Source organism: Molossus molossus, unplaced genomic scaffold (assembly GCF_014108415.1).
Source record: "Molossus molossus isolate mMolMol1 unplaced genomic scaffold, mMolMol1.p scaffold_m16_p_2, whole genome shotgun sequence".
In the NCBI taxonomy this organism is placed as follows: domain Eukaryota; kingdom Metazoa; phylum Chordata; class Mammalia; order Chiroptera; family Molossidae; genus Molossus; species Molossus molossus.
The window spans coordinates 36,274,111-36,299,943 of NW_023425355.1; the positions used below are offsets into that span (position 1 = coordinate 36,274,111).

Here is a 25,833-nt window from a genome sequence, read left to right on the forward strand (position 1 = left end):
TCACTTGTCCACAATAAATCACCCAATATTCTTCATAAGACAACACCAGTATAAAAACTGTTTTGTGAAACATGTAATGAGCTACCACAATGAATATCTATAAATTGTAAGATATGTTCTGATTCTAGAAATGTTACAATGTATGTAAATGTGCATGTCATAATTGAAGAATTAAAGTATAGTGATTGGCAAAAGTAAGTTTACAGTTGTTCATATGCAAAATAATCTAATAATTAATAAATAATTATACAAGAAATACTGTGTTTCATGTACTCACAACAGTAAACCTACTTTTGCCAACCCCTGTATATTCATTATCTAAGAAATGTGGGCAAGCTTTTCTTTGAAAGTTTGCTTGTTATTGTTTTAAAAGAAACTAAAGTATTGTCCTGATGAAGTTCTTCATCATTTTCTCCCCAATTCTTTCTAGGGACAGCCGGTAGCTGCCTTCGTCGCTTCAGTACCATGCCTTTCATGTTCTGCAACATCAACAATGTTTGTAACTTTGCTTCAAGAAATGACTATTCTTACTGGCTTTCCACTCCAGAGCCCATGCCAATGAATATGGAGCCCTTAAAGGGCCAGAGCATCCAGCCATTCATTAGTCGGTGAGACATTTGACTTGTTCCAGTCCCCAGTTAGTTTAGCTAGTCAGAAATGAGCCTAAAACTAATAATCTAGTAATAGTTCTTCCAGTTTAGGTAGAATATAGGTGTCTTTATAATATTAGATTTAGTATTTAGTTTGATTTATATTTATTGGTGATCTGTTTGACCATGCCCCATGATAGACATAGTATTATATACAAAGAGCATACAGTCTAGTCATTAGGCAAATATATAAATTAATTTAATATATATCAAGCTTGAGATAAGTGTTATATTAGATCTAGTAAAAATGTTATGAAAGCATAGGGAAAGGGAAGTTTAATTCTAAGTGGAGAAATTGGGGTGACTATATGGAAGAAATGTGTTTTGAACTGGTTAGTCCTTGAAGGATTGCATAGACTTGAGACATAGGCTGTTATTAAGGGGAAGAACATACAAGGCAGAGAACATGGGAATAAGTAGTAGATTGATGTATTTAGAATGTAGCTTGTAAAGGTTTTATAGGGAGAAGGGAGATTTGATAGTTAGCTTGGATCCAGATGGTAGTAGGCTTTCAGTGTGACATTTTAGTTTGGAATTTATTTGGCATATAATGTGGAGCCCTGAAAAGTTGTTGACCTTCATTTCAGGGAAGAATACAGAGCCATTGGTAGAGTCATTGGTGTATAACATGGATTACAGAGGGGATAGTCTTGAGGTAGAGAGATCAGTTAGATTGAAGATATTGCTATAACCCTGGTAGGAACTTTTAATGGGCAAATGTATCACTTTAATAGAATAAGATAGGATTTGACAATTGATTAGCTATGGGAAGGAGAAAGTGATAGCTGAAGTTTGGAGGATGAGTAACAATTAGGAGGGTGGTACCATTAATAGAGATTTCCTAGAGTTTTGTCACATTAAAACCCTACTTTAACTTGATCTCCAAGGCATATTAGATATTGCCATTTTCATTCTGGTCATAACCCAATTTATCTAAGACTCCAATAACCATACAGGATGAATCATTGTAAAGTCCAGTTTTATTCTACCTTGAATAGAAAGGTTAAACCTAGGCCAGCCTCTCTTAATAACATATTCAGGGTGCCTTTTTAAAATACATTTGCTTAAATCCTTTGAGAATTCTCTCTCTCTCTGTGTGTGTGTGTGTGTGTGTGTGTGTGTGTGTGTGTGTGTGTGTGTGATTTTTGTCTTTTCTACCTCTTGGGAGTAAAAGGTCCTCTGAAGGTATTCCTGTTTCATAGATACACTTTGCCAAGTTACTTTAGTATTTCAAAGGGTTCACTCATGGTCTTTATTAAAGATTTGGTAGTCTCAGCTGTATTTACTTTGTTGCTGTTTTACTTGATATTATAGATTTAAGCCACATCTCCAAGTGCCTGGGTACCTGCCCAGTATTCTGGATATGTAGTACTTCTCCAGATAAACCAAATTGTTAATAAATACCTTTGGACCAAAATAATGGGTGGGAATTGATAAAGCATCTGTTTCTTGTCTTCTTCTAGTTTACCAGATATTGTTTTACCACAGTTTCAGCATTACTAAATGTCTACCTTTCATTTGGGCATTTTGACAGCAAGTAGTGTGTGCAATACAATAAACCAAACTCTTACAACAATTATGGCATTGACTATAGCAAGTATGAATTTAGGGCAGAATGGAAAATGAAAATGCTATAGCAGTGATTCTTTAGTTTCTTGAAAATGCTTAGTTTTTATTTATAACTTTGTTATGAATATTGGGAGACAGGGCTTATGAAAAAGCAATTCTCAAAGTGCGTTTTCTCTTTTCTGAGCATTGAAGACACCTTAATAGACTTCTACACCGGGTTGCTTCCAAAGAAGAGGGGCTGCTATTTCTCACATATTCACTCTGTAGATTATATTCCTTCTTCCTTTCCCTTACTAGATGTGCAGTCTGCGAAGCTCCAGCTGTGGTGATTGCGGTTCACAGTCAAACCATCCAGATTCCCCATTGTCCTCAGGGATGGGATTCTCTCTGGATTGGTTATTCCTTCATGATGGTATGAAATGCTTCCTTGTCTTTGTCATAATAGCTGACTATCCATCATATCAACATTTCTTCCCAATATGAGGAATTCCTATCATTTGCATAGTAAGAAGCTTGATCTCAAATAGCTTCTCTCCAAACACTTTTTTCCCCCTCACACATTTTCTAGAACATATTTTTATAATCTGCCTATTACTTTTGTTGATACTATTCTCTTACCTGTGGCCCTAGCTCCCTCACTGGATTTGAATTTTTAGCAAGTTCAGCACATATCTTTCAGTATTCACTAAGGTATGCACGTGAGTGTCATGGCACATTCCCTTGTCTTTTCTAGCATACAAGTGCTGGAGCAGAGGGCTCAGGTCAAGCCCTGGCTTCCCCTGGTTCCTGCTTGGAAGAGTTTCGTTCAGCTCCTTTCATTGAATGCCATGGGCGGGGTACCTGCAACTACTATGCCAATTCCTACAGCTTTTGGCTGGCAACTGTAGATGTGTCAGACATGTTCAGGTAAGCTTATGGCTTTAGTTTAATTTAACTCCTTAACTTCCTTCAGAGATGCTAGGGAAAAGAAAAACAATTCATGGATGGTTTACACCCAACAAATGTTAAAAATTTAGTGGACGGTGTCCTTTATTCTTGCTTGTTCTCCTCATATACCTGACTCAGATCAGATACACAAACTTAACTAATAGTAGATACGTGTGGTTTGAGATGGCTTGGTAGTAATTCTTCAGTAGCAAAACAACAAAGCAAAGAAAGGTCATATGACCTGCTCAGTAACAAGTGAACAGCTGTTTAACTAGATTGAGGCCATTCCAAGAATTAAAACTATAATCTGTGTTCACTCTGCCAGTCCAATGAACTATTTTTCCATGATGTTTTCAAGCCTCTCATCCAAGCATTTAAATTAGGGAGACCACTTATAACACATGTACTTCAGGATAGTTTAATCTATTGGATTTTTTTTTTTATTTTAAATATATTTTTATATGTTGCTTCTTTTGAATATTTTCTTACATATTATCTTTATGCATTTCTTATGTATTACATATTATTATTTATTTCTCATCAGTTGCCCAGATCCCACTGATCCTAGGACTAATAGAAAAATGTATGAGAGAGAGAGACAAATAAACAAAGAGAATAGTGATGCGGAGAAGAGTCACAAAAATACCTACCAGTAATTGTTCTTAGGCCATATTAGGCACTGCCCTTGAACATGTTGTTCAAAAGTTAACCATTCAATCATTAAGAGAGCTTCGTAAAAACAAAAATAATGTTTGTGTGTGAATTTAAACCAACAATAAAATGGAAATACAGAAAAGGCTAATCTGATTGTTTTGTTTCTTATTTCCCAGCAAACCTCAGTCAGAAACACTGAAAACAGGAGACTTGAGGACACGTATTAGCCGATGTCAAGTGTGCATGAAAAGGACATAATATTTTGAAGAATTCCTTGTGTGCTATATATATATAATTTCCCAGGATGCCATGTCTCACTCTCCCCAACTTTGCCACTGCTGCCAACAATGGTGCTACTGTATATGACCAAGAGAGCATGCTGACTAGTAACCACAAAGATTCAGATGTACCTCAACAGTGTGCCAGAGCAAGGTCGTTATTATTTTTCTACAAAAGAAAGAAAGATATGAATTTACTTTTTGGGTCCAGAATGACTTTCTGTAAGGATTATAAGGTGAACATTATATATTTTCCCCGGTAACTAAAACAGCACATTAAAAATTCAATTAAGAGAAGAATCACATGGAGTAAAATAAAAGACTGCAGTTTGGGGGAAGAATTCTTTTTCATGGTGCTACTAATCTTACTCTATTCCAAAGTTTTTAATATAAAAGTGTTAAACTTATTTTGCTCTGTAAGTAAAGAATGTGTATACTGTGTAAACAGCCTTTTAACTCACAATACTGAGTCATTTAAATGTGACCTGACATGAGTCACTCTTTACAGAAAATGTAAGATATCCTAGAGTACAGACAGTAGGATTTTATATCCATGTTTATCAAAGTGAGATCATTTATATTGCATGAAGTTACTATTGAAAGTCAATTTATTTTTAGTTTTATCCCCTAAGTTCTTATTTCACTTTCTAAAATATATGTCATTTTAGTCACTTTAATCATAGTTTTAAATGTTTATGTTACATACCAAGTGATAATATCCAATGAAGCAATTTCTCTTTTGCTATATTCTCCAAGACACTCAATACCAGATGTACCCCATTTTAAAATTTCTTAAATCTTATTTTTTCTCACCCTTGTTTAGGCAAAGTTTTCTCAAATAATTTTGAGAAACAAAAATATATTAAAAAAGTCATTCTTTTCCCTGTGCTTCTTATACAAGAATTATTCTTTTGTGGTCTCTGTTTGTACAACTCGGAAGACAATACTTGGTTAGTTTTCTCTCTTCAATTACAAAACCAATTGATGTTTCTTTCTCTTTATGTTCTAAACATTTTATTATAGATAGTCATAGAATACCTAATTTTCCAAGCTGTGATCTTCTCACTTAATGTTTTTTGACTTGCCAATATCAATTTCATTAAAGATACCATATGTTGTAAGGATGGTTTGTTCTGTATGTCTTCAGTCTATGTGTAAAAATCTGCTCTTTAACAGATAGACTGTATGTCTGCACATCAACAAGTAGTCTTTTGTAGGAGTTATATTTTATTTACATTACTATACATAAGCACACAGAGAAGCAATTTGAGTTTGCTAACTATAAACTCCATTGGTCATATTGCACAAACAGAAACTTTCCTTATTTGTCTCCCTTCAGCAAAAATTTAGGCTGGGAATCAGATGAAAACACATCAAACCAATTGGGCCAAGAAGTATGTGGTTACTTACCAGTTTAGAGAGGCAGGAAAGGTTAAAAATTAACTGGAAAACATTTAAGCTAAAATAGAGCCCTGCTTAGCTTACACTAATCAGTATAGTAAGAAGCCAGGCTTTGAGATTACTGGATTTAAATATATTCTTATGTTGACTGTGTACTTTCAGATGTAGCAGCTATTGTTCACCTTAACACCAGTAGCAGCACAGAAAAATCCCCCATGGAATAGAAAGAGATAACAGCCTAAAGTCATTTTCACAAATACATAATTCTTCTGCTCTGAGAAACCAATATTTTCTTTAGTCCTCTCTGAGCAAGCAGCATGACAATGTGCTAAAACTTTTCTCCTTGCAGCTCTATCAGTTTTTGCTTCATCAATTTTAAAGATCTGTTATTAGGTGCATAAACATTTATGACTCTAGATAAAATGATCTCATTATCATTATGATAATAGTAACATGATAAAGAAAATATTAAATATTAATAGTTTTTGCTCTGAAATCTACATAGATAGCAATCAATATAGCCATCCAGTTTTCTTTGGGTTAGTGCTCGTAAGGTTTATTTTTTTCCCCATTATTTTACTTTTAAACTATTTATATCTTTATATTCAAAATGTATTTCTTATAGTCAGCATATAGTTAGATCTCACTTTCTTATTCAATCTGACAGTTTTTGTCTTTTAGTAGACTCCATTTAATATGGTTATTAATGAGGTTTGGTTTAAATCTATCATCTTGCTATTTGTTTTCCATTTGTGCCATTTGTAATTTGTTCACTTTTTAAAAATGTATCTTTAATGTTGAAAGTATTACAGATGTCCTCCCTTTTCTCCACCATTGACCCCTTCCTCCCAACTCCCACACCCCTTTTATGACACTGTTGTCTGTGTCCATTGGTTATGCTTATATGAAAATAAGTTATTTGGTTAGTCTCTTCCTGCCCTCTTCCACCTTCTCTCTGAGATCTGTCAGTCTGTTCCCTACTTTGATGTCTCTGGATCTATTTTGTTCATCAGTTTATTTTATTCATTAGATTCCACATACAAGTGAGATCATGTGACATATGTCTTTCTCTGACTGGCTTATTTCGCTTAGCATAATAATCTCCAGATGCCTCCATGCTATCTCAAAGGGTAACAAGTCTTTCTTTCTTACAGCTGCATAGTACTCCATTGTGTAAATGTACCATAGCTTTGTATCCACTCATCTACTGAAGGACAGTTGGGCTGTTTCCAGATCTTAGCTATTGTAAATAGTGCTGCTGCAAATATGGGGGTACATATACTCTTTCTGATTGGTGTTTTGGGATTCCTACCATATATGCCTAGAAGTGGAATCACTGGGTCAAATGGAAGTTTCATTTTTAACTTTTGTAGGAAAATCCATACTGTTTTCCATAGTGGCTGTACCAGTCTGCATTCCCACCAGCAGTGTACTAGAGTCCCGTTTTCGCCACACCCTCACCAACACTTGTTGTTTGATGATTTCTTGATGGCAGCCATTCTGGCAGGTGTGAGGTAATACCTCACAGTTGTTTTAATTTGCACCTCTCTGATCATTAGAGATGTTGAGCTTTTTTTCATATGTCTCTTGACCATTTGTATGTCCTGTTTAGAGAAGTGTCTCTTCAGGTCCTCTGCCTATTTTTTAATCGGATTGTTTTTCTTCCTTTTGTTGAGTTGTATGTGTATTTTATGTATTTTGGAAATTAATCCTTTATCCAATATATCATTGACAAATATGTTCTCCCATACAGTGGGTTCCATTTTCATTTTGATGTTAGTTTATTTTGTGGTGTAGAAGTTTTTTAGTTGAGTAAAGACAGTTTCTTCAATAAATGATGTTGGGAAATTGGATAGATACATGCAAAAACACATTAAATTAGACCACCAACTTACACCATGCACAAAAATGAACTCAAAATAGATAATAGACTTAAATTTAACTCATGAAAACAATAAATTCCTAGAAGAAACCATTGGCAGCAAAATTTCAGACATCATATGTAGCAGAATTTTCACAGATCCATCTCTTAGATCAAGAAAAACAAAGGACAAAAAAGATGGCAGCTGGTAGGACTGGAGGGAGGGTGAGTGTGTGAGAGAGTGAGCAAGTGTGTGAGAGAGTGTGAGTGGACTTGAAGGTGGATGACCAAACCCGAGCACTGCAGAGCCTCAGAGCAGAAGGTTCCTGTGCTGTGGACAGGAGCAGCCGGCTACCGTGGTAAGCAGCCCTTCAGGGCACTTCTCCCTTCACCATGGGGAGGTCCCACCATTTTGGAAGATCTCAGGTCTTCTCTGGGAGGAGGCAGTGGGAGCAGCTATGGCCCAACAACCTGAATCCACCAGTGCACCTGGCACCATCGAACCAGTGGACACTGTGTGTCAACACAGACCAGTGAACAGAAGTGGAGCTCCAAGGTGCCAGTCGCGGAAGCTGCGGACAGCCCAGAGCTCAGCACCATCCCTCATAGTAGCAGCTTCATCAGAGTCAAGATATATTCACAGCAACAGAGGCTGGGGAGCAGACATCCATTCACAGGCAACAGAAGCACAGACCAGCAGATGAGACCGATCCCCAAAATCTACAGCAAAAGCTGAGCAGGAGTTGAGCCCCACATGGCAGAAGCACTCCCCAGCCGCCAGCAGCAGGACCTGGGGCTCCACAGACGCCTGTGAAGTCCAGTAGCTCACAAGTGCAGTGGGAAGCCAGAGCCCCAGAGAGACTGGTGCAATCCAGCTGCCTGCCTGCAGGAACTTCAGGGTGCAGGGGCTCCAGAGAGGCCTGTGCCACTCAGCAGGAACTGTGCGATCCAGTTACCTGTGGGTCCTGAGGGGTGCTGAAGCACCAGAGAGGCCTGCTCAACCCAGCAGGGTCTGTGCCATCCAGTTACCCGTGGGACCTGTGGGGTGCTGAAGCACCAGAGAGGCCTGTACAACCCAGCAGCCCATAACAGGAATAAAGCTGGGTCCCCAGAGGGACTGTGTGATCCAGTTACCAGCGGGATCTGCAGGGTGCAGGGGCACCGAAAGGCCTGTGCGACTCAGCTGTGCACAAGATAGGCTTAGAGGTTGTGGAAAAGGAAGTGTAGTGAATAGAAGCCACGAAGATGATCTCTCAAGACCAAAAAAGAATTACAACTAATATAAAGACAAATCCTCCGAAAAAATCAACAGAAAAACAGCAGGACAGGACCATATAAGCAGGGACATTGTTAGGATCAGCGGAGGCACGAGAAAGTGGTGGGCTGGGAGCCCAAGGACAGCCACATTCTCAGCTATGAGCAGCGCCACTGTGGAATAGACCAAGCCCGCTCCACAGCGCAGAGAGCCAGGACAGAGCACTAAAATAGCCACAGCCACTCAACTGTTGGCTACAGCAGAGGGAGGGCAGACTGGGCTTGAACTCTGTGGGGCCACTCGGGATTTGAAGGGCACTCAGAGTTTCTGCTAAACTGCAACCACAAAGGACTGTGGCCAGTGTGCTCCTTCCCCAAGCTGTGGGGAAAAGCAGCAGCTCCCCCCCCCCCCCCCCGCCTCAGAGATTCAGCCTTTCCCAGGTGAGGCAAAGAAATAAAAAATGAGGCTCATTAACAAACAGCATCTATCCCACACTCTGGAAATCCTCTTAGGCAGAACACCAGGGCTACATTTCAAGGCACTGAGTAACTGAAACTACTAGCCACCAGGAAAAAGCTAGAGGATAACTGAACTTTTTCTGGGCTTGAAAATCTACCCAGGAAAGTAAGACTTGACAGTGGCATTTAATGTGGGCCCACCCAGGCTCATCCAAGCCCAGTACAGGGAGCCACAAACAGCAGAACACCAATACCCACAGGGAAAATTTGTCAGGCTCCAAAACCCACTGTGATTGCCAAAATGGTGAAACAAAGAAACAAATCCCAAATGAAAGAACAAGAGAACTCTGTCGAAGATGAGATCAATGAAATGCAGCTAAGCAAATTATCAGAAGTAGAGTTCAGAGCCATTATCTTGAAGAAGCTAAAACGCATGCATAAGGACAGCAGCACCATGAGTAAAGATATAGAAACATTGAAAACCAACCAAGTGGAAATAAAGAATGACAGAGCAGAAATTAAGAACACATTGGAAGGACTAAACAACAGAGTAGAGGAATCTGAGGACAGGATCAGTGAATTAGAAGACAGGGTAGAAGAAATCAACCAATCAGAAAACCAAAAGGAAAAAATGATTAACAAATAGATAGCTTAAGAGAACTGTGGGACAACTGGAAATGTAATGACATTTGCATCATAGGAGTCCCCAAAGAGGAAGAAAATGGGCAAAGGTTTGAGAACATATTTGAAGAAATAATGACAGAAAACTTTCCTAACTTGGTAAAGGAAGAAGGCATTCAAGTTCAAGAATCAGAGAGCCCCAAGTAAGAAAAACCCTAACAGGCCACATCAAGACACAAAGTAATTAAAATGCCAAAAATTAAAGACAGAGAGAATCTTAAAGGCAGCAAAATATAGGCAGCAGGTTACCTACAAAGGAAACCCCATAAGGCTCTCAGCTGACTTCTCAACAGAAACACTCCAGGCCAGAAGGGAGTGGCAGGAACCAATCGAGGTCATGAAAAACAAGGATCAGAATCCAAGACTACTCTATCCAGCAAGGCTATCATTCAAAATAGAAAGTCAAATAAAGAGCTTTCCAGACCAAAAACAAAGGCTAAGGGAATATATTAACACCAAACCAGCACTGCAAGATATGCTAAAAGGACTGCTGTAATTAATAGGAAGGAAAATAGAACCACAGTAAACAAAACTGGCAATAAATAAGTACATATCAATTATCACCATAAATGTGAATGGTTTGAATGCTCTGATAAAAAGACACAGAGTAGCTGACTGGATAAGAAAGTATGACTCACATATATGTTGTTTACAAGAGACCCACCTCATAACAAAAGACACACATAGGTTAAAAGTGAAGGGATGGAAAAAAATCTTTCAAGCAAAAGGAAAGCAAAAAAAAAAAAAAAAAAAGCTGGGGTAGCAATGCTCATATCTGATAAAACAGATTTCAAAATAAAGACCAGAACTAGAGACAAAGAATGCCACTACATAATATTGAAAGAATCTATCCAACAGGAAAGTAAAACCTTGGTAAACATATAGGCACTCAATATAGGAGCACCAACATATATTAAACATCTTTTGGAGGACTTTAAAGGAGAAATTGACAGCAATAAAATCAGAGCAGGGGACTTCAACATCCCGCTGACATCACTGGACAGATCTTCTAGACAAAAAATTAACAAGGAAACACAGACTCTAAAGAAAGTGCTACATCAAATGGATTTAATAGATATCTACAGAGAATTACACCCCCAAACTGAAGAATTCACATTCTTCTCAAGTTCATATGGGGCATTCTCAAAGATAGACCACATGTCAGGACTCAAACTAAGTCTCTACAAGTTCAAGAAGCTTGAAATCATATCAAGCATCTTCTCAGATCACAATGGCATGCAACTAGTAATCAACTGCAACAAGAACATGCAAAGACATTTGAAAACATGGAGGCTAAATAGCATGTTATTGAACAATGAATGGATTACCCTGGAGATCAAGGAAGAAATTGAAAACTTCCTGGAAACCAATGAAAATGAACACACAACAATACAAAATCTATGGGATGCAGCGAAAGCAGTTCTGAGAGGGAAGGTCATAGCACTACAGGCCTACCTCAAGAAGCGAGAAAAATTTCTAACAGAATATCTAACCTCACAACTTAAAGAACTGGAAAGCAAACAAAAAGAAAACCCCAGAGCAAGTAGAAGAAAGGAAATAGTAAAGATCAGAGCAGACATAAATGACATGAAGAACAAAAAACAATTCAAAGGATCAGTGAAACAAAGATCTCGTTCTTTGAAAAGATAAACAAGATTGATAGACCCTTAGCCAGACTCACCAAGAAACAAAAAAGAGATAAATCAAACAACAAGTGTTGGCGAGGGTGTGGAGAAAAGGGGACTCTAGTACACTGCTGGTGCAGCCACTATGGAAAACAGTATGGTGTTACCTCAAAAAATTAAAAATTGAACTGCCATTTGACCCAGTGATCCCACTTCTAGAAATATACCCTAAGAAGCCTGAAACACCAATCAGAAAGAATATATGTACCCCCATGTTTGTAGCAGCACTATTTAAAATAGCTAAGATCTGGAAACAGCCCAAATGTCCATCAGTAGATAAATGGATAAAAAAGCTGTGGCACATATACACAGTGGAGTACTATGCAGCTCTAAGAAAGAAAGATCTCTTGTCCTTTGAGATAACATGGAGGGACCTGGAAAGTGTTATCCTAAGTGTAATAAGCCAAGCAGTGAAAGACACATATCACATGATCTCACTTATTTGTGGAATATGATGAACATAACAGTCTGAGGAATGGGGTAGTCCCAGAGACATGCAAGTGGGGTACAGACTGACAATTCCCTGAAGAGGGGGTTGGGGGGAGTGATAAACTACAGAAGTTATATGCATGTATCTATGAACAATGGACATGGACAACAATGGTGGGGACAGGTTGGGGAGGGAGTGGGTGGGGGGAATCAGTGAGAGAAAAAGGAGAAGCATCTGTCACAAAAATAAATTAATTTAAAAAGAAAAAAACAAAGGAAAAAATAAACAAATGGGATGTCATCAAACTAATTTTTTCCCTTTTTAATAACTTGTTTTAGATTGAGCATTTTTCTGATTCCATTTTATCTTCTTTGTGGCATGTTAACTATGACTATTTGTTTCATTAATGACTTTTGCGGTTTAGGAATACATATTTAACTTTTCACAATCTACGTTCAAGTTATATAATACTATTTTAAGTATGCTTTAAAAAATGTTTCAGTAGTATATTTAGAACACCCCCCTCCTGATCATTGTGCTGTTTTTATACACTGCATCTTTAATGTAAACATTATCCTAGATCCTTATTATGTTTAGTTAAATAGTACATACAATTTTATTCTTTGTATCACTCATATACCATAAAATTCACCCTCTCATTGTGTATAATTCAACGTTTTTTATATATTCATAAAGTTACACAAACATCATCACTATAAAATTCTAGACATTTTTTCATCATCCAAAAAGAAAACTCCATACCCATTAGCAATGACTCTCTATACGCCCCCTTGTTTCTTTCTCGAGCCTTAGTCAACCACTTTTCTCTAAAGATTAATGTACTTGGCCTGATCAGTGTGGTTCAGTGGTTGAGTGTCAATCCATGCACCAAGAGGCTGCCAGTTCGATTCCCGGTCAGGGCACATGCCCAGGTTGTGGGTCTGATCCCCAGTGTAAGGCATGCAGGAGGTGGCCAAATGATGTTATCTCTCACTGATGTTTCTATCTCTCCCTTCCTCTCTCTCTAAAATTAATAGTGGGGAAAAAAACATTAAAAAAAAAAGATTAGTGCCCTGGCCAGTTTGGCTCAGCGGTAGAGCGTTGGCCTGCGGTCCAGAGAGACCCGGGTTCGGTTCCCGCTAAGAACATGTACCTCGGTTGCAGTTTGTCCCCAGCCCTGGTTGGGTGGTGCGGGTGGCAACCACTCGATGTGTCCCTTTCACGTCGACGTTTCTCTCTCTCTCTCTCTCTCTCTCTCTCTCTCTCTCTCTCTCTCTCTCTCCCTCCCTCCCTCCCTCCCTCCCCTCTCTATCTGAACAAAAAATGGAAAAATGTCCTCGGGTGAGGATAAAAAAACAGATTAGCATACCTGGACATTTTGTATAAATGGAATCATACAATATATGACATTTTGTGCCTGGTTTATTTCACTTAGCATATTTTCATGGCTTAGTCACGTAGCATTGTATTTCATGCTTTTATTTTATTCATTGAGGTGAAATTCACGTAGCATTAAACTACAGTAAATGAACAAATTAAGTGGATTTAATACATTCAGAATGTGTGCAACCACCACCTCTATCTATTCCAAAATGTTTTCATCATCCCAAAAAACCCTCATACCCATTAAGCAGATACTCCCCAATCCCTGAAGTCCTTGGTACCCAATAATCTGCTTTCTGTTTCTATGGATTTACCTATTCTGGAGGTTTTGTATAAATGTAATCATAGAATATGTGACCTTTTTTGTTTTTCTTTTAGCATACTGTGTTCAAGGTTAATCTACATTGTGTATGAATACTTTAGTCTTTTTAAAGTTTAATAATAATTCATTGAATGGATATACTGAATTATGTTTATTTGTTCACCCGTTAATATTTGGGGTTGTTTCTACTTTTTGATGGTTTTGTATCGTGCTGTTAGGGATACTAGTGTACAAGTATTTTTTAATATCTGTTTTCAATTTTGGGGGTATATACCTAGGAGTAGATTTACTTGGTCATATAGTAATTCTATGTTTAACTTCTTGAGAAACTGACATTTTTCCCACAGCAATGCACAAGTGTTTCATTTTTTTCCACATGTTTATCCACTTATTTTTCCACTTTTAAATTATAACCATCCCAGTGGGCGTGAAATGGTATCTTACTGTGGTTTTGCTTTCCATTTCCCTAAGGACTAATGATGCTGAACATTTGTGTGTATGTGTGTGTGTGTGTGCTTATTAGTCTTTTGCTTATATTCTTTAGAGCAATGTCTATTCATGTGCTTTGCCCATTTTATAGTTGAGTTATTTTCCTTTTTAAGGTTGAGCTGTAAGAATACTTTATATATTGTGAATACTAGTTCCTTATCAGATATGTGATTTCCATATATTTTCTCCCATTCTGAAGATTGTCTTGTTACTTTCTTGATGGTGTTCTTTAAAGTACAAAAGATTTTAATTTTAATGAAATTTAATTTATCTATTTTTCTTTTTTTGCTTTTGCTGTTGGTATTATATCTAAGAAATCATTGCCTAGTCCAAGGCCATGAAGATTTGTCCCTATCTTTTCTTCTCCTAGGGGTTTTATAGTTTTAACACTTACATTTAAATATTTTATTCATTTTGGCTGGGCCAGTGTGGCTCAGTGGATTGGGTGTATGTCCCATGGACTGACAGATTCTGGTTCGATTCCTGGGTTGCGGGCTCAATCCCCAGTGGGGGCATGCAGGAGGAAGCTGATCAATGTTTCTCTCTCACATTGATGTTTCTCTCTCTCTCCATTCCTCTCTCTCTCTAAAAAAATCAATGAAAACATATTTTAAAAAATAAATATTTTATTCATTTCGAGTTAGTTTTGATATATGATGTGAGGTAAGGGTCCACCTTCATTATTTTGCATTCAGTTATCCAGTTGTTCTAGCATCATTTGTTGAAAAGACTGTTCTTTTCCCCATTGAATTGTTTTGGCACCTTTTTGAAAATCAATTCACTGTAAGTGTAAGGATTTATTTCTGGACTCTCAATTTTATTCCATTGATCTATATGGCTGACCTTATGGCAGTACCACACAGCCTTGATTACTGCAATTTTTAGTCAATTTTGAAATGATCAATTTTGAATTTTCCAAATTTGTTCTTTTTCAGAATGGTTTTGACTATTCAGGCTCCCTTATATTCTATATGAATTTTAGGATTAGATTGTCACTCCAAGAAAAAAAAAGCCAGCTTGGCATTTTGATAGATAACGTTGAATCTGTACATCGCTTTGGAAAATATTGTATTTTAACAATACTAAGTCTTCCAGTGCATGAACACAGGATGACTTTATATAGGACTTTAATTTATTTCAATTATGTCTTGTATTTTTGGTGTACCTGTCTTAACTACTTTTGTTTAAATTATTTCTAAATATTTTATTCTTTTATATGCTACTATAAATGGAATTGTTACCTTAATTCTCTTTTTTGATTGTTCATCGCTAGTGTATATAAATACAACTATTGTTTTATATGTTGATCTTGAAGTCTGCAAATATGCTGAATGCATTTGTTAGCTCTAATAGTTTTTAGTGGGTTTCTTAGGATTTTCTATATATAAGGTCATGTCCTCTGCCATAGAAATAGGTTTATGCCTTCCTTTCTAATCTTTATGCACTTTATTTCTTTTCCTTGCCTAATTGATAAAGCTAGAAACTCCAGTACAATATTAAATAGAAATAAGGAGAGTGGACATCTTTTTCTTGTTCTTAATCCAAGGAGGAAAGCTTTCAGTCTTTAACCAATAAGTATGATGTTAGTTGTGATTTTTCACAGCTGACATTTATTATGTTGAGGAACTTCCCTTCTGTTCCCAGTTGTTGAGTGTTTTTATCATGAAGGGTTCTTGGATTTTGTAAAATGCTTTTTGTTCATCAATTGAGATAAGCATGTGGGTTTTTTCTTCATTCTATTAATTACATGTATTACATTGATAGGTTTTAATATGTTGAACAAACCTTGCATTCTGGTATAAAGCCAACCTAATCATGGTGTATAATCCTTTCAATGTGCTTTAAAATTTATTTTCATATCATTTTGTTGAGAATTTTCTGCATCAATATTTATATGAGACTTAGATCTAGAGTTTTGTAGTGTTTTTGTACAGCTTTAGTATCAGTACATTACTGGTATTATAGAATGACTTGGGGAACATTTGTTCCTCTTTAATTTTTTGGAGTAGTTTGAGTAGGATTGATATTAATTCTTTTTTAAAGGTTTGGTCGAATACGCCAGTGAAACTATATTTTGTCCTATGCTCTTTATATGTTGCTTAATTGGGTTTGCTAGTTATTTTATTGTTTTAAAATGTTATGTCTATATTAATAATGCATAGTGGTCTGCAGTTTTGTTTGTTTTTTTATGTCTTTTTATGATTTTGCTATTGAAATTTTGGTATCTATAAAGTTTTGGCCTCGATGAATGAATTGGGAAGTTTTGACTCCTCTTCCTATTTTTGTGGAAAATTTTGTGAATGTTTAGTGTTAATTGTTTTTTAAAACATCTGGTAGAATTTACCACTTAAGTTATTTGGTCCTAGGCTTTTTATTTGTGGGATTTAAAAAAATTAATTATTCCATCTCTTTGTTATATCTATTCATTTTTTTCATTTTTTCTTGTAAGTTTTGGTAGTTTGTGTACCAGAAATCTGTCTGTTCCATGTAGTATATCTAATTTGTCTGGATACAATTATTCATAGTATTCTTATATAGTCAATTTTATTTCTGAAATGTCAGTAATAATATTCCCTCTTTTATATCTGACTTTAATAAACTGTGTCTTCTCTCTTATCTTGGTCTGTCTAGCCAAAGGTTTGTTCATTTTGTTTTTTGTTTCTAAAAAACCAACTTTTGATTTTGTTGATTTTCTATATTGTTTTTCCCACTTTCCATTTCATTGATTTCCACTTTAATCTTTATTATTTCCTTCCTTATGATTGCTTTGGATTTAATTTGTTCTTCTATGTGTGTGTTTTTGTTTTTTTTTAAGTAGTAGCTTAGGTATTGATTTTGAGGTCTTTCTGTTTTGTTTTTAATATATATACATTTACAACTATAAATTTCCCCCTAAACACTGTTTTGGCCATACCCTATAAGTTTGTTTTTTTATTTGTTTGTTTGTTTTTTTAACTGATAGTCAATTATTTAAAAGGTTGCTGTAAGCATCTGCAATGGTTACTTCTACTTTGACTCCTGGCTCAATACTGATGGAAGTGATCTGCTTAACAATCTCACAAGGACTGTGCAAATCCATGAGTCACTTGTGGTTCCTCATCTGAAACCCATCCCAATACTTACAACTCTCTACACAGGGAATTTTTATTGTAGTGTTTCTCAGAGTCTTGGTAGGCATCTGAACTGGTCCTTTCACTTTGAGATTATTTTCCTTCGCTCCACTGATCAAGTCAGCGCACATCTTTTACAAAGACTTTACGTTGTGGCAGATTAGAGTAATTATAATTTGGAGAATCGCCACCTGTGGTTTCACCACTGTTTTTAAAAGTCATGGCTTCAGCGCAGCTTTTTGACCAACTTGTTTCTTGGTAAGAGCAAACAAGGGTGAGGGCAAACAGTGGTGAGTCAGGAGCAGGAGTGGGTGCGACAGAGCTCTGCTGCAGCTGCAACCATATCTTCCTCAAAGAGCCCTATAAGTTTCCATATATTGTGGTTTTGTCTTCATCAACTTTGAAGCATTTTCTAATTCACTTTATTTCTTCACTTACCCATTGGTTATTTAAGGATGTATTATTTAATTCACACTGCTATTTATGAATGTGTTTTTTGTGAACATCCCAACTTTCCTGCTACTAATTTAATTCTGATGTGGTCATAGAACAGACTTTGTACAATTTCAGTCTTTTAAAATTTATCATGACTTTTAATGGACAAACATATAGTCTATACTGGATAATATTCCATGTGCTTTCTAGAATAATGCATATTCTTTGTTGTGTAGAGCATTCTATATAAGTCTGTTGGGTCTAGTTGATTTATAGTGTTGTTCAAATCTTCAGTTTTCTTTTTCTTTTTAATTATTTATTTGATACACACAGAGAAAGAGATTTGTTGTTCCACTTATTTATGTATTCATTGGTTATTGTATATGCCCTAAACAGGGATCAAACCACAAATTTGGTGTATGGAGACAAAACTCCAACCAACTGAGCTACCAGCCAGGGTCAATTCTTCAATTTTCTTGTTAATCTTCTGCCTAGTTTTTCTATTCCTTATTGAAAATAGGGTATTCAAGTCTCTAACTATCATTATTATTTATTCATCAAATCATTTCTGTCATATTTTGTTTCATGTATTTTGGGACCCTCATGTTGTATATAAATAGAGTATATTAATAAATTATACATATAAATGTCATATTTTTTATAGATCCATCGTTTTACCCAGATAAAATGTCTTTCTGTGTCTTAAAAGTCTATTTTATTTGATATTAGTATAACCACTCCATCTCTCCTTTTGTTACTAAATGTTTGCATGGTGTATTTTTTCCATCCCTTTACATTCAATCTATTTGTGTATTTAAATCTAAAGTGTGCCTCTTGTGGACAGCACATAGATGGATGGACCACAATTTTATATCCATTATGCCAATCTCTTCCTTTTGGTTGTATTTTTTAACTTAGTTACATATAATGTAATTAGGATTGTGACTGCCATGTTATTATTTGTTTTCTATATATTCTATATCTTTTTTTCAATCCTCACCTGAGGATATTTTTCCATTGATTTTCAGACAGAGAGGAAGGGAGGGAGGGAGGGAACGAGGGAGAGAGAGAAAGAGAGAGAGAAACATCAGTGTGAGAGAGACACATCAATTGGTTGCCTCCCTCACGACCTTAACCAGGGCTGGAGATTGAACTGCAACTGAGGTACATGCCTTTGACTGGAATCGAACTCAAGACTCTTTGGTCCATGCGCCAACGCTCAAACTGGACAGGGCTCTATGTCTTTTTTCTTCCTTTATTCCTCCAGCACTACAATCTTTTGTGTTAAATAGCATGTTTTTTCCTTCGTCATATTTCATGGAATTATTTTCTTGTTATTTGCCCTGTGGATTATAATTAATATCTTAAATTATAACCATCTAGTTCAGATAAAGGGAAACTCAATTTCAAAAGTATACAAAAAGTTTGCTTCTATATAGCTCTATTACCTGGCTCTCCCTTTGTGTTGTTATTGTCATATAAATGACATCTTTATACATTATACACTCATCAAAACAGATTTATAATTATTGCTTTATGCAGCTATTCTTTAAATTAGGAGAAAATAGTTACAAACAAAAATATATTTATACTGTATTTTATATTTACCTATACAGTTACCTGTATTAGTATTCTTTTTTTAATTAATTTATTTATTTTTGTTACTGATGTTTATTCATGTGGATTTGAATTAATGTCTAGTGTCTTTTCATTTCAGCCTAGTGGACTCCTTTTAGTATTTGTAATATGACAGTTTGCTTATGATGAATGGTCTCATCTGAGTGATTGTTGATCTGGTGATGTCTATTTCTTATTCATCTCCGATGGATAGGTCTGACAAAATAGACTATTTATTTAATAGTGTTTTTCTTTTCTCTAATTGTTATTAATTTATTTTTGTTATAGATATTTCTCCTTTTTTTCCCCCCTGGATACCCTCCTCCGCATCCTTCCCCCCACCCCCCAGCATTGTTGTTTATGTCAATTGGTTATGCATACATGCATGTAAGTTCTTTGGTTCATGTCATCCATACCCCCTACACCTCTACTCTGAGGTTTGTCAGTCTGAATCGTACTCCTTTTTATGTCTCTGGGTCTATTTCATTCATTAGCCCACCTTGTTCATTATATTCCACAAATAAGTGAGATCATGTGGTATTTGTCTTTCTCTGATTGGCTTACTTCACTTAGCATAATACTCTCCAGGTTTCTCCATGTTGTCTCAAAGGATAAGAGATCTTTCTTTCAGCTGCATAGTATTCCATTGTATGCATGTACTACAGCATTTTTATCCACTCATCTATTGATAGACACTTGGGTTTTTTTCCAGATCTTAGAGATTAATAGTGTTTTCTTGCTGTTTTACCATTTGAATATACTTTCCTAATCTCTTTGGTTTTTGATGGGTAATTGGCAGGTGATGTTATGGAGGATCCCTTGTTCATGATTAATGGCTTCTATCTTGCTGTTTTGAATATTTTCTATGTCTCTGACTTTTGACATTTTGATTTAATGTATCTTGGTGAGATCTTTGAATTATTTCTACTTGGTGTTCATTGTTCTTTGGATGTGCAGATTAATGTATTTTATAAAATATTAGTTGTTTTGGCCATTATTTCTTCAACTATTTTTCTGCCCTTTTGTTTCTCCCTTTACCTTTTGGGTCTGTTGTTATTAAGTATGTTGGTTCACTTGATGGTGTTCCATAGTTCTCAGAGGTTGTGCATATTTTTCTTCTCAAGGCTTCCTCAGTGACAGTTTCCTTTGACTAATTTTTCTAGATATGGGTCATACTTTCTTGCTTATTTGCATGTCATATTTTTTCTGAAAAGTAGACATTTAAAATAATAATGGATATCAAATGTCTCCCAAAAAGGTTTTTTGTAATTATATGCTGTCCTTGCTTATTTGTTTATGTAATGATGTTTCTATACTAATTTTGTATTTTTGACATATGTCACCATTAAAGTCTCTGCTCAGCTAGATTAGTATTCAGATAATTACTTTATAGAGATTTCCTTAAATACCTGCAGCCAGTAGATCTCCATTATTGCTGAGTGACTCTATGGGTTCATTGGGGCAAATTTTGAACACTCAGCCAGGAAGTAAAAAACTCTCTTTTAGCCTTTACTTTCTGCTTGCATATAAGACTAAAGGTTAAGCAGTGGTGAGAGTCTTTGGTCTTTCCAGGTGTCTCATTAGCATGTGCACAGTCCTAGGCATATTGATAGCACTACACCTGTTCTTTTTTTCCTAGGAACACAAAAATATTTCAGAGCTTTTCAAAGCCTCCTATGAACATATCTTCCCCTAAATTTTGATTTAAGATTTATAGTAAGTTTTTGTTTACCCCAACTGTTATCCACAGTCTCAGGAAGCTGCAATATTAAACAACTAATACTAATTGGTGTTGACAAATGTTCCAGAGAAAGGTTTATTTAAACTGGCAAAACTTAATTAGGTTGAATAAAGACAAGCTTTTTGTGTGGGTTCATCTTGGCAACCACCAAACAGGTCAATAATGCCAGCTGTTTGGGAATGAGGATTTGAAGGAGCTCCTAGTTTGTTCTGGACCCTTAATTGACTGCTGGTGGTTGGTTTTCACAGTGATTGAGTGCTATTAGTTTTCTAGGCTGCCACAAAGCTGGAAGAGGGAGATAGAAATAAAGCAAGTTGAAACACCATTCAGGTCACTATTCTGACTGAGATTCAATTATTTTTAATACTTTTTTTCTTTTTTAAAAATGTATAAATACTTAAGGTCTGCAATATTTTAAATTCTTTTTCTTGAATAAACACTCACTGGATTGCTTCAAGACTTTTGTTAATTTCCAGAGTTCTGAAAAAGTTGGTTCGAGCAATTTTTGTCAGTATTCTTCTTGTTTTTGTGGGGGAGAGAATTTTCAAAGACCCTTATATTTCCACCAATGTTCTAATATATCTTTTAAAGATATATAATAATAGGAAAAATAGTTTATAAATTTCCTTATATAGTTTCTAGTTTCAGTGTACTTGATTTATTTGTGTAACCTATATTTCCATCTTATTTCAGTTTCCATGCATGAAAAACTTCATTTCTTAAAAAGCAGTCTGCTGCTTCTTGAAAAAAGGTGGCAGAGTGAATGGAAGCTACACAGACCATCTCCCAGGACCAAACTGGTATTACAACGAAAATGAAGACAAATACTCAGGAAAAAGCAACAGAAAAGCAATTTGTGAGGACCGTATAACCAGGAACCCTGACTCGATCCTGGAATGTTTGTGGAATCATGAGATGAGGCTGGAACCCCAGAGAATGCAGCGGCCTTAGCTGTGAGCAACGCCCTCAAGTTAAACTTCCAAGCGGCTCCACAGTGCAGAGTGCCTGGACAGAGGCTAAAATACCCACAGCCACTCACCTTGGGCTCCAGCAGAGGAAGGCGACTGGACTGGAATCGTATAGGTACAATTGAGATTTGCAGGGAGCTCAGAGGTTTTGTTGAGTTGCAGCCACACAGGACAGTGGTCATCTTACTCCTTCCAGGGCTCTGGGGAGAGGTGGCCCCTCCCTCGGAGATTCAACCCCACCCGGTGGCCATTGAAATGCTAATTGAGGTCCATTAACAACCAACATCTGCCACACCCTCCGAAAATCCCTTTATGCTAAAACCTGAGGGAGTTTATCACTGAACTGAGAAGCCAAGGCTATTCAAGTGACTGCTAGTGATAGCCTCCAGGCAAAAAGCTAGAGGATAACAATACTATTCCTGAGCTAGCAACTCTAACCGGAAAAGTAAGACTTGAAAATGGTGTTTAACATGGGTCCTCCCTGCCTCATCCAAACCCAGGAAAGGGAGCCACAAACAGCAGAACACCAACACCCACAGGGAAAATTTGGCAGGATCCAAAGCGCACCGTGATAGCCAAAAGGGTGAAACACAGAAACAAAAGCCAAATGAATGGACAAGAGACCTCTACTGAAGATGAGATAAATGATGTGCAGTTAAGCAAGTTAACAGAACTAGAATTCAGAGCCATGATCTTGAGGATGCTCAGCAGCATGTGTAAGGACATGAGCTCCATGAGTAAAGACATAGAAATGTTGAAAATCAACCAGTTGTAAGTTAAAAACCACCAAGAAGAAATGAAGAATGACATAAAAAAAAAAAACAACAACAACAACAAAAAAAAACACACTGGAAAGTCTAAATAGCAGAGTAGAGGAAGCTGAGGACTGGATCAGTGAATTAGAAGATAGGGTAGAAAAAAATCAACCAATCAGAAAACCAAAAGGAAAAAAAAACAATTGAAAAACAGGAAGACAGCTTAAGAGAGCTGTGGGACAACTGGAAACATCATAACATTTGCATCATAGGAGTCCTTGAAGAAGAAGAAAGTGAGCAAGGGTTAGAGAATATATTTGAAGAAATAGTGACAGAAAACTTCCCTAACTTGGTGAAGGAAGAAGGCATTCAAGTTCAAGAAGCACAGAGAGCCCCAAGTAAGAAAAACCCAAACAGGCCCACACCAAGACACATAGTAATCAAACTGCCAAAAATTAAAGACAAAGAGAGAATCCTAAAAGCAGCAAGAGAGAAACAATGGGTTACCTACAAATGAACCCCAATAAGGCTCTCAGGTGACTTCTTAACAGAAACACTGCAGGCCAGAAGGGAATGGCATGAGCTAATTAAGGTCATGAAAAACAAGGATCTGAATCCAAGACTACTCTACCAAGCAAGGCTATCATTCAAAATAGAAGGTCAAATAAAGAAATTCCCAGACCAAAAAAAAAATGCTACCGCAATACATTACCACCAAACCAGCACTGCAAGATATGTGTAAAGGACTGCTGTAATAAACAGGAGAAAAAGGAAGAAAAATATAACCACACTAAACAACCAATAACACCAATAAGAACTGAAGAAATTGAAGATGTAATCAAGACACTCCTAGCAAACAAAAACCAATGCTCAGATGGCTTCATGAGGGAGTTTTACCAAACATTCAAAAAAGAACTAACACCCATTCTTCTCAAACTATTTCAAAAATTTCAAGAAGAAGGAAGACTTCCAAACTCGTTTTATGAGGCCAGCATAATTCTAATTCCAAAACTAGAAAAAGACATTGCAAAGAAAGAAAACTACAGGCCAATATCCCTGATGAACATAGATGCCAAAATCCTGAACAAAATACTAGCAAATAGTATCCAGCAGTACATCAAAAAAATTATTCACCATGACCAAGTAGGATTCATCCTAGGGATGCAAGGCTAGTACAATATTCACAAATCAATAAATGTGATACACCACATATACAAAATGAATAATAAAAAGCACATGATTATATCAATAGACGCTGAAAAATCCTTCGACAAAATCCAGCATCCATTTCTGATAAAAATGCTCAGCAATGTGGGAATAGAGGGATCATATCTAGACATAATAAGGGCTATATATGAAAGACCTACAGCCAACATCATACTCAATGAGAAAAAACTAAAAGCACTTTCCTTAAGAACAGGAACAAGACAAGGATGCCCACTTTCACCACTCTTATTTAACATAGTACTAGAAGTCTTAGCCTCAGCAATCAGACAGTAAGAAAAAAATAAAAGGGTTCCAAATGGGAAAGGAGGAAGTGAAACTGACATTATTTGCAGATGACATGATACTATACGTAGTAAACACCAAAGACTCAATCAAAAATTTACTAGACTTAATAAATGAATTTGGCAAAGTAGCAGGATACATAATTAACGTCAAGAAATTAATGGCATTCCTATACACCAATGATGAAATAACAAGAAAGAGAAACTAAGAAAACAATCCCATTTACCATTGTGGCAAAAAAAGTTAACATACCTAGGAATAAACTTAACCAATGAAATAAAGGACCTATTCACAGAAAACTATAGGTCATTGAAAAAAGAAATAGAGGAAGATATAAAAAGTGGACGCACATACCTTGTTCATGGATCGGAAGAATTAACATCATTAAAATGTGCATACTACCCAAAGCAATTTATAGATTCAATGCAATCCCCATCAAAATGCCAAAGACATACTTCACAGAACTAGAACAAATACTTCAAAAGTTCATATGGAACCAAAAAGACCTAGAAAAGACACAGCAAGCTTGAAAAAGAAGAACAAAGTAGGAGGAATCATATTACCTAATTTCAGGTTATACTACAAAGCCACTGTAATCAAAACAGCCTGTACTGGCACAGGCACCTGCATATGGTCCAGTGGAACAGAAGAGAACCCAGCAATGGACCCAAGGCAATATACTCAATTAATATTTGACAAAGGTGGCAAGAGCATACAGTGGAGTAAAGACAGCCTCTTTAATAAATGGTGTTTGGAAAATTGGATAGATACATGCAAAAAAATGAAACTAGACCATCAACTTATACCCTACACAAAAATAAACTCAAAATGGATAAAAGACTTAAATGTGACTCATGAATCCATAAAAATCCTAGAAGAAAATGTTGGCAACACAATTTCAGACATCATACGCAGCAGAATTTTCAGATACATCACCTAAGGCAAGAGAAACAAAGGAGAAAATGAATACATGGGACTACATCAAACTCAAAAGCTTCTGCACAGTGAAAGATACAATCATCAAATCGGAAAGGCTACCCACTGTATGGGACAGCATATTTCCCAATGATATATCAGATAAGGGGTTAATTTCCAATATATATAGAGTGTTCATACAACTCCACAAAGGAAGATAAAAAACCCAATTAAACAATGGGCAGAGGAATTAAATAGACATCACTCCAAACAGGATATACAAATGGCTAAGAGACATATGAAGAAATGCTCATCATCACTAATAATCAGAGAGATGCAAATGAAAACAACAATGAGGTATCACCTCACACCTGTCAGAATGGCTGCCATCAACAAATCATCAAACAACAAGTGTTGGCGAGGCTGTGGAGAAAAAAACAATAAGGTGTTACCTCAAAAAATTAAAAATTGAACTGCCATTTGACCCAGTGATCTTACTTCTAGGAATATACCCTAACAAGCTGGAAACACCAATCAGAAAGAATATATGTACCCCCATGTTTGTAGCAGCACTATTTACAATAGCTAAGATCTGGAAACAGCCCAAGTGTCCATTAGTAGCAAAATGGATAAAAATGCAGTGCTACATATACACAATGGAGTACTACGCAGCTCTAAGAAAGAAAGATCTCTTATCCTTTGAGACGACATGGAGGGACCTGGAAAGTATCGTCCTAAGT

General features: G+C 36.4%; 1 protein-coding gene and 1 pseudogene across 1 annotated transcript in view; one reads left to right on the forward strand and one right to left on the reverse strand.

Moving 5' to 3' along the window:
* COL4A5 (collagen type IV alpha 5 chain) overlaps positions 1–5,203 on the forward strand; it is a 343,032-nt gene extending 337,829 nt beyond the window's left edge. The window contains exons 48-51 of the mRNA XM_036271049.1: positions 431–608; positions 2,517–2,631; positions 2,953–3,125; positions 3,977–5,203. Of these exons, the coding sequence (XP_036126942.1) occupies positions 431–608; positions 2,517–2,631; positions 2,953–3,125; positions 3,977–4,058 (548 nt within the window). The 3' untranslated portion in view covers positions 4,059–5,203. The remainder of the gene's footprint in view (positions 1–430; positions 609–2,516; positions 2,632–2,952; positions 3,126–3,976) is intronic.
* An 11,802-nt stretch (positions 5,204–17,005) lies between these two features.
* On the reverse strand, positions 17,006–17,362 carry LOC118635265 (annotated as a pseudogene).
* Positions 17,363–25,833: the final 8,471 nt, after the last annotated feature.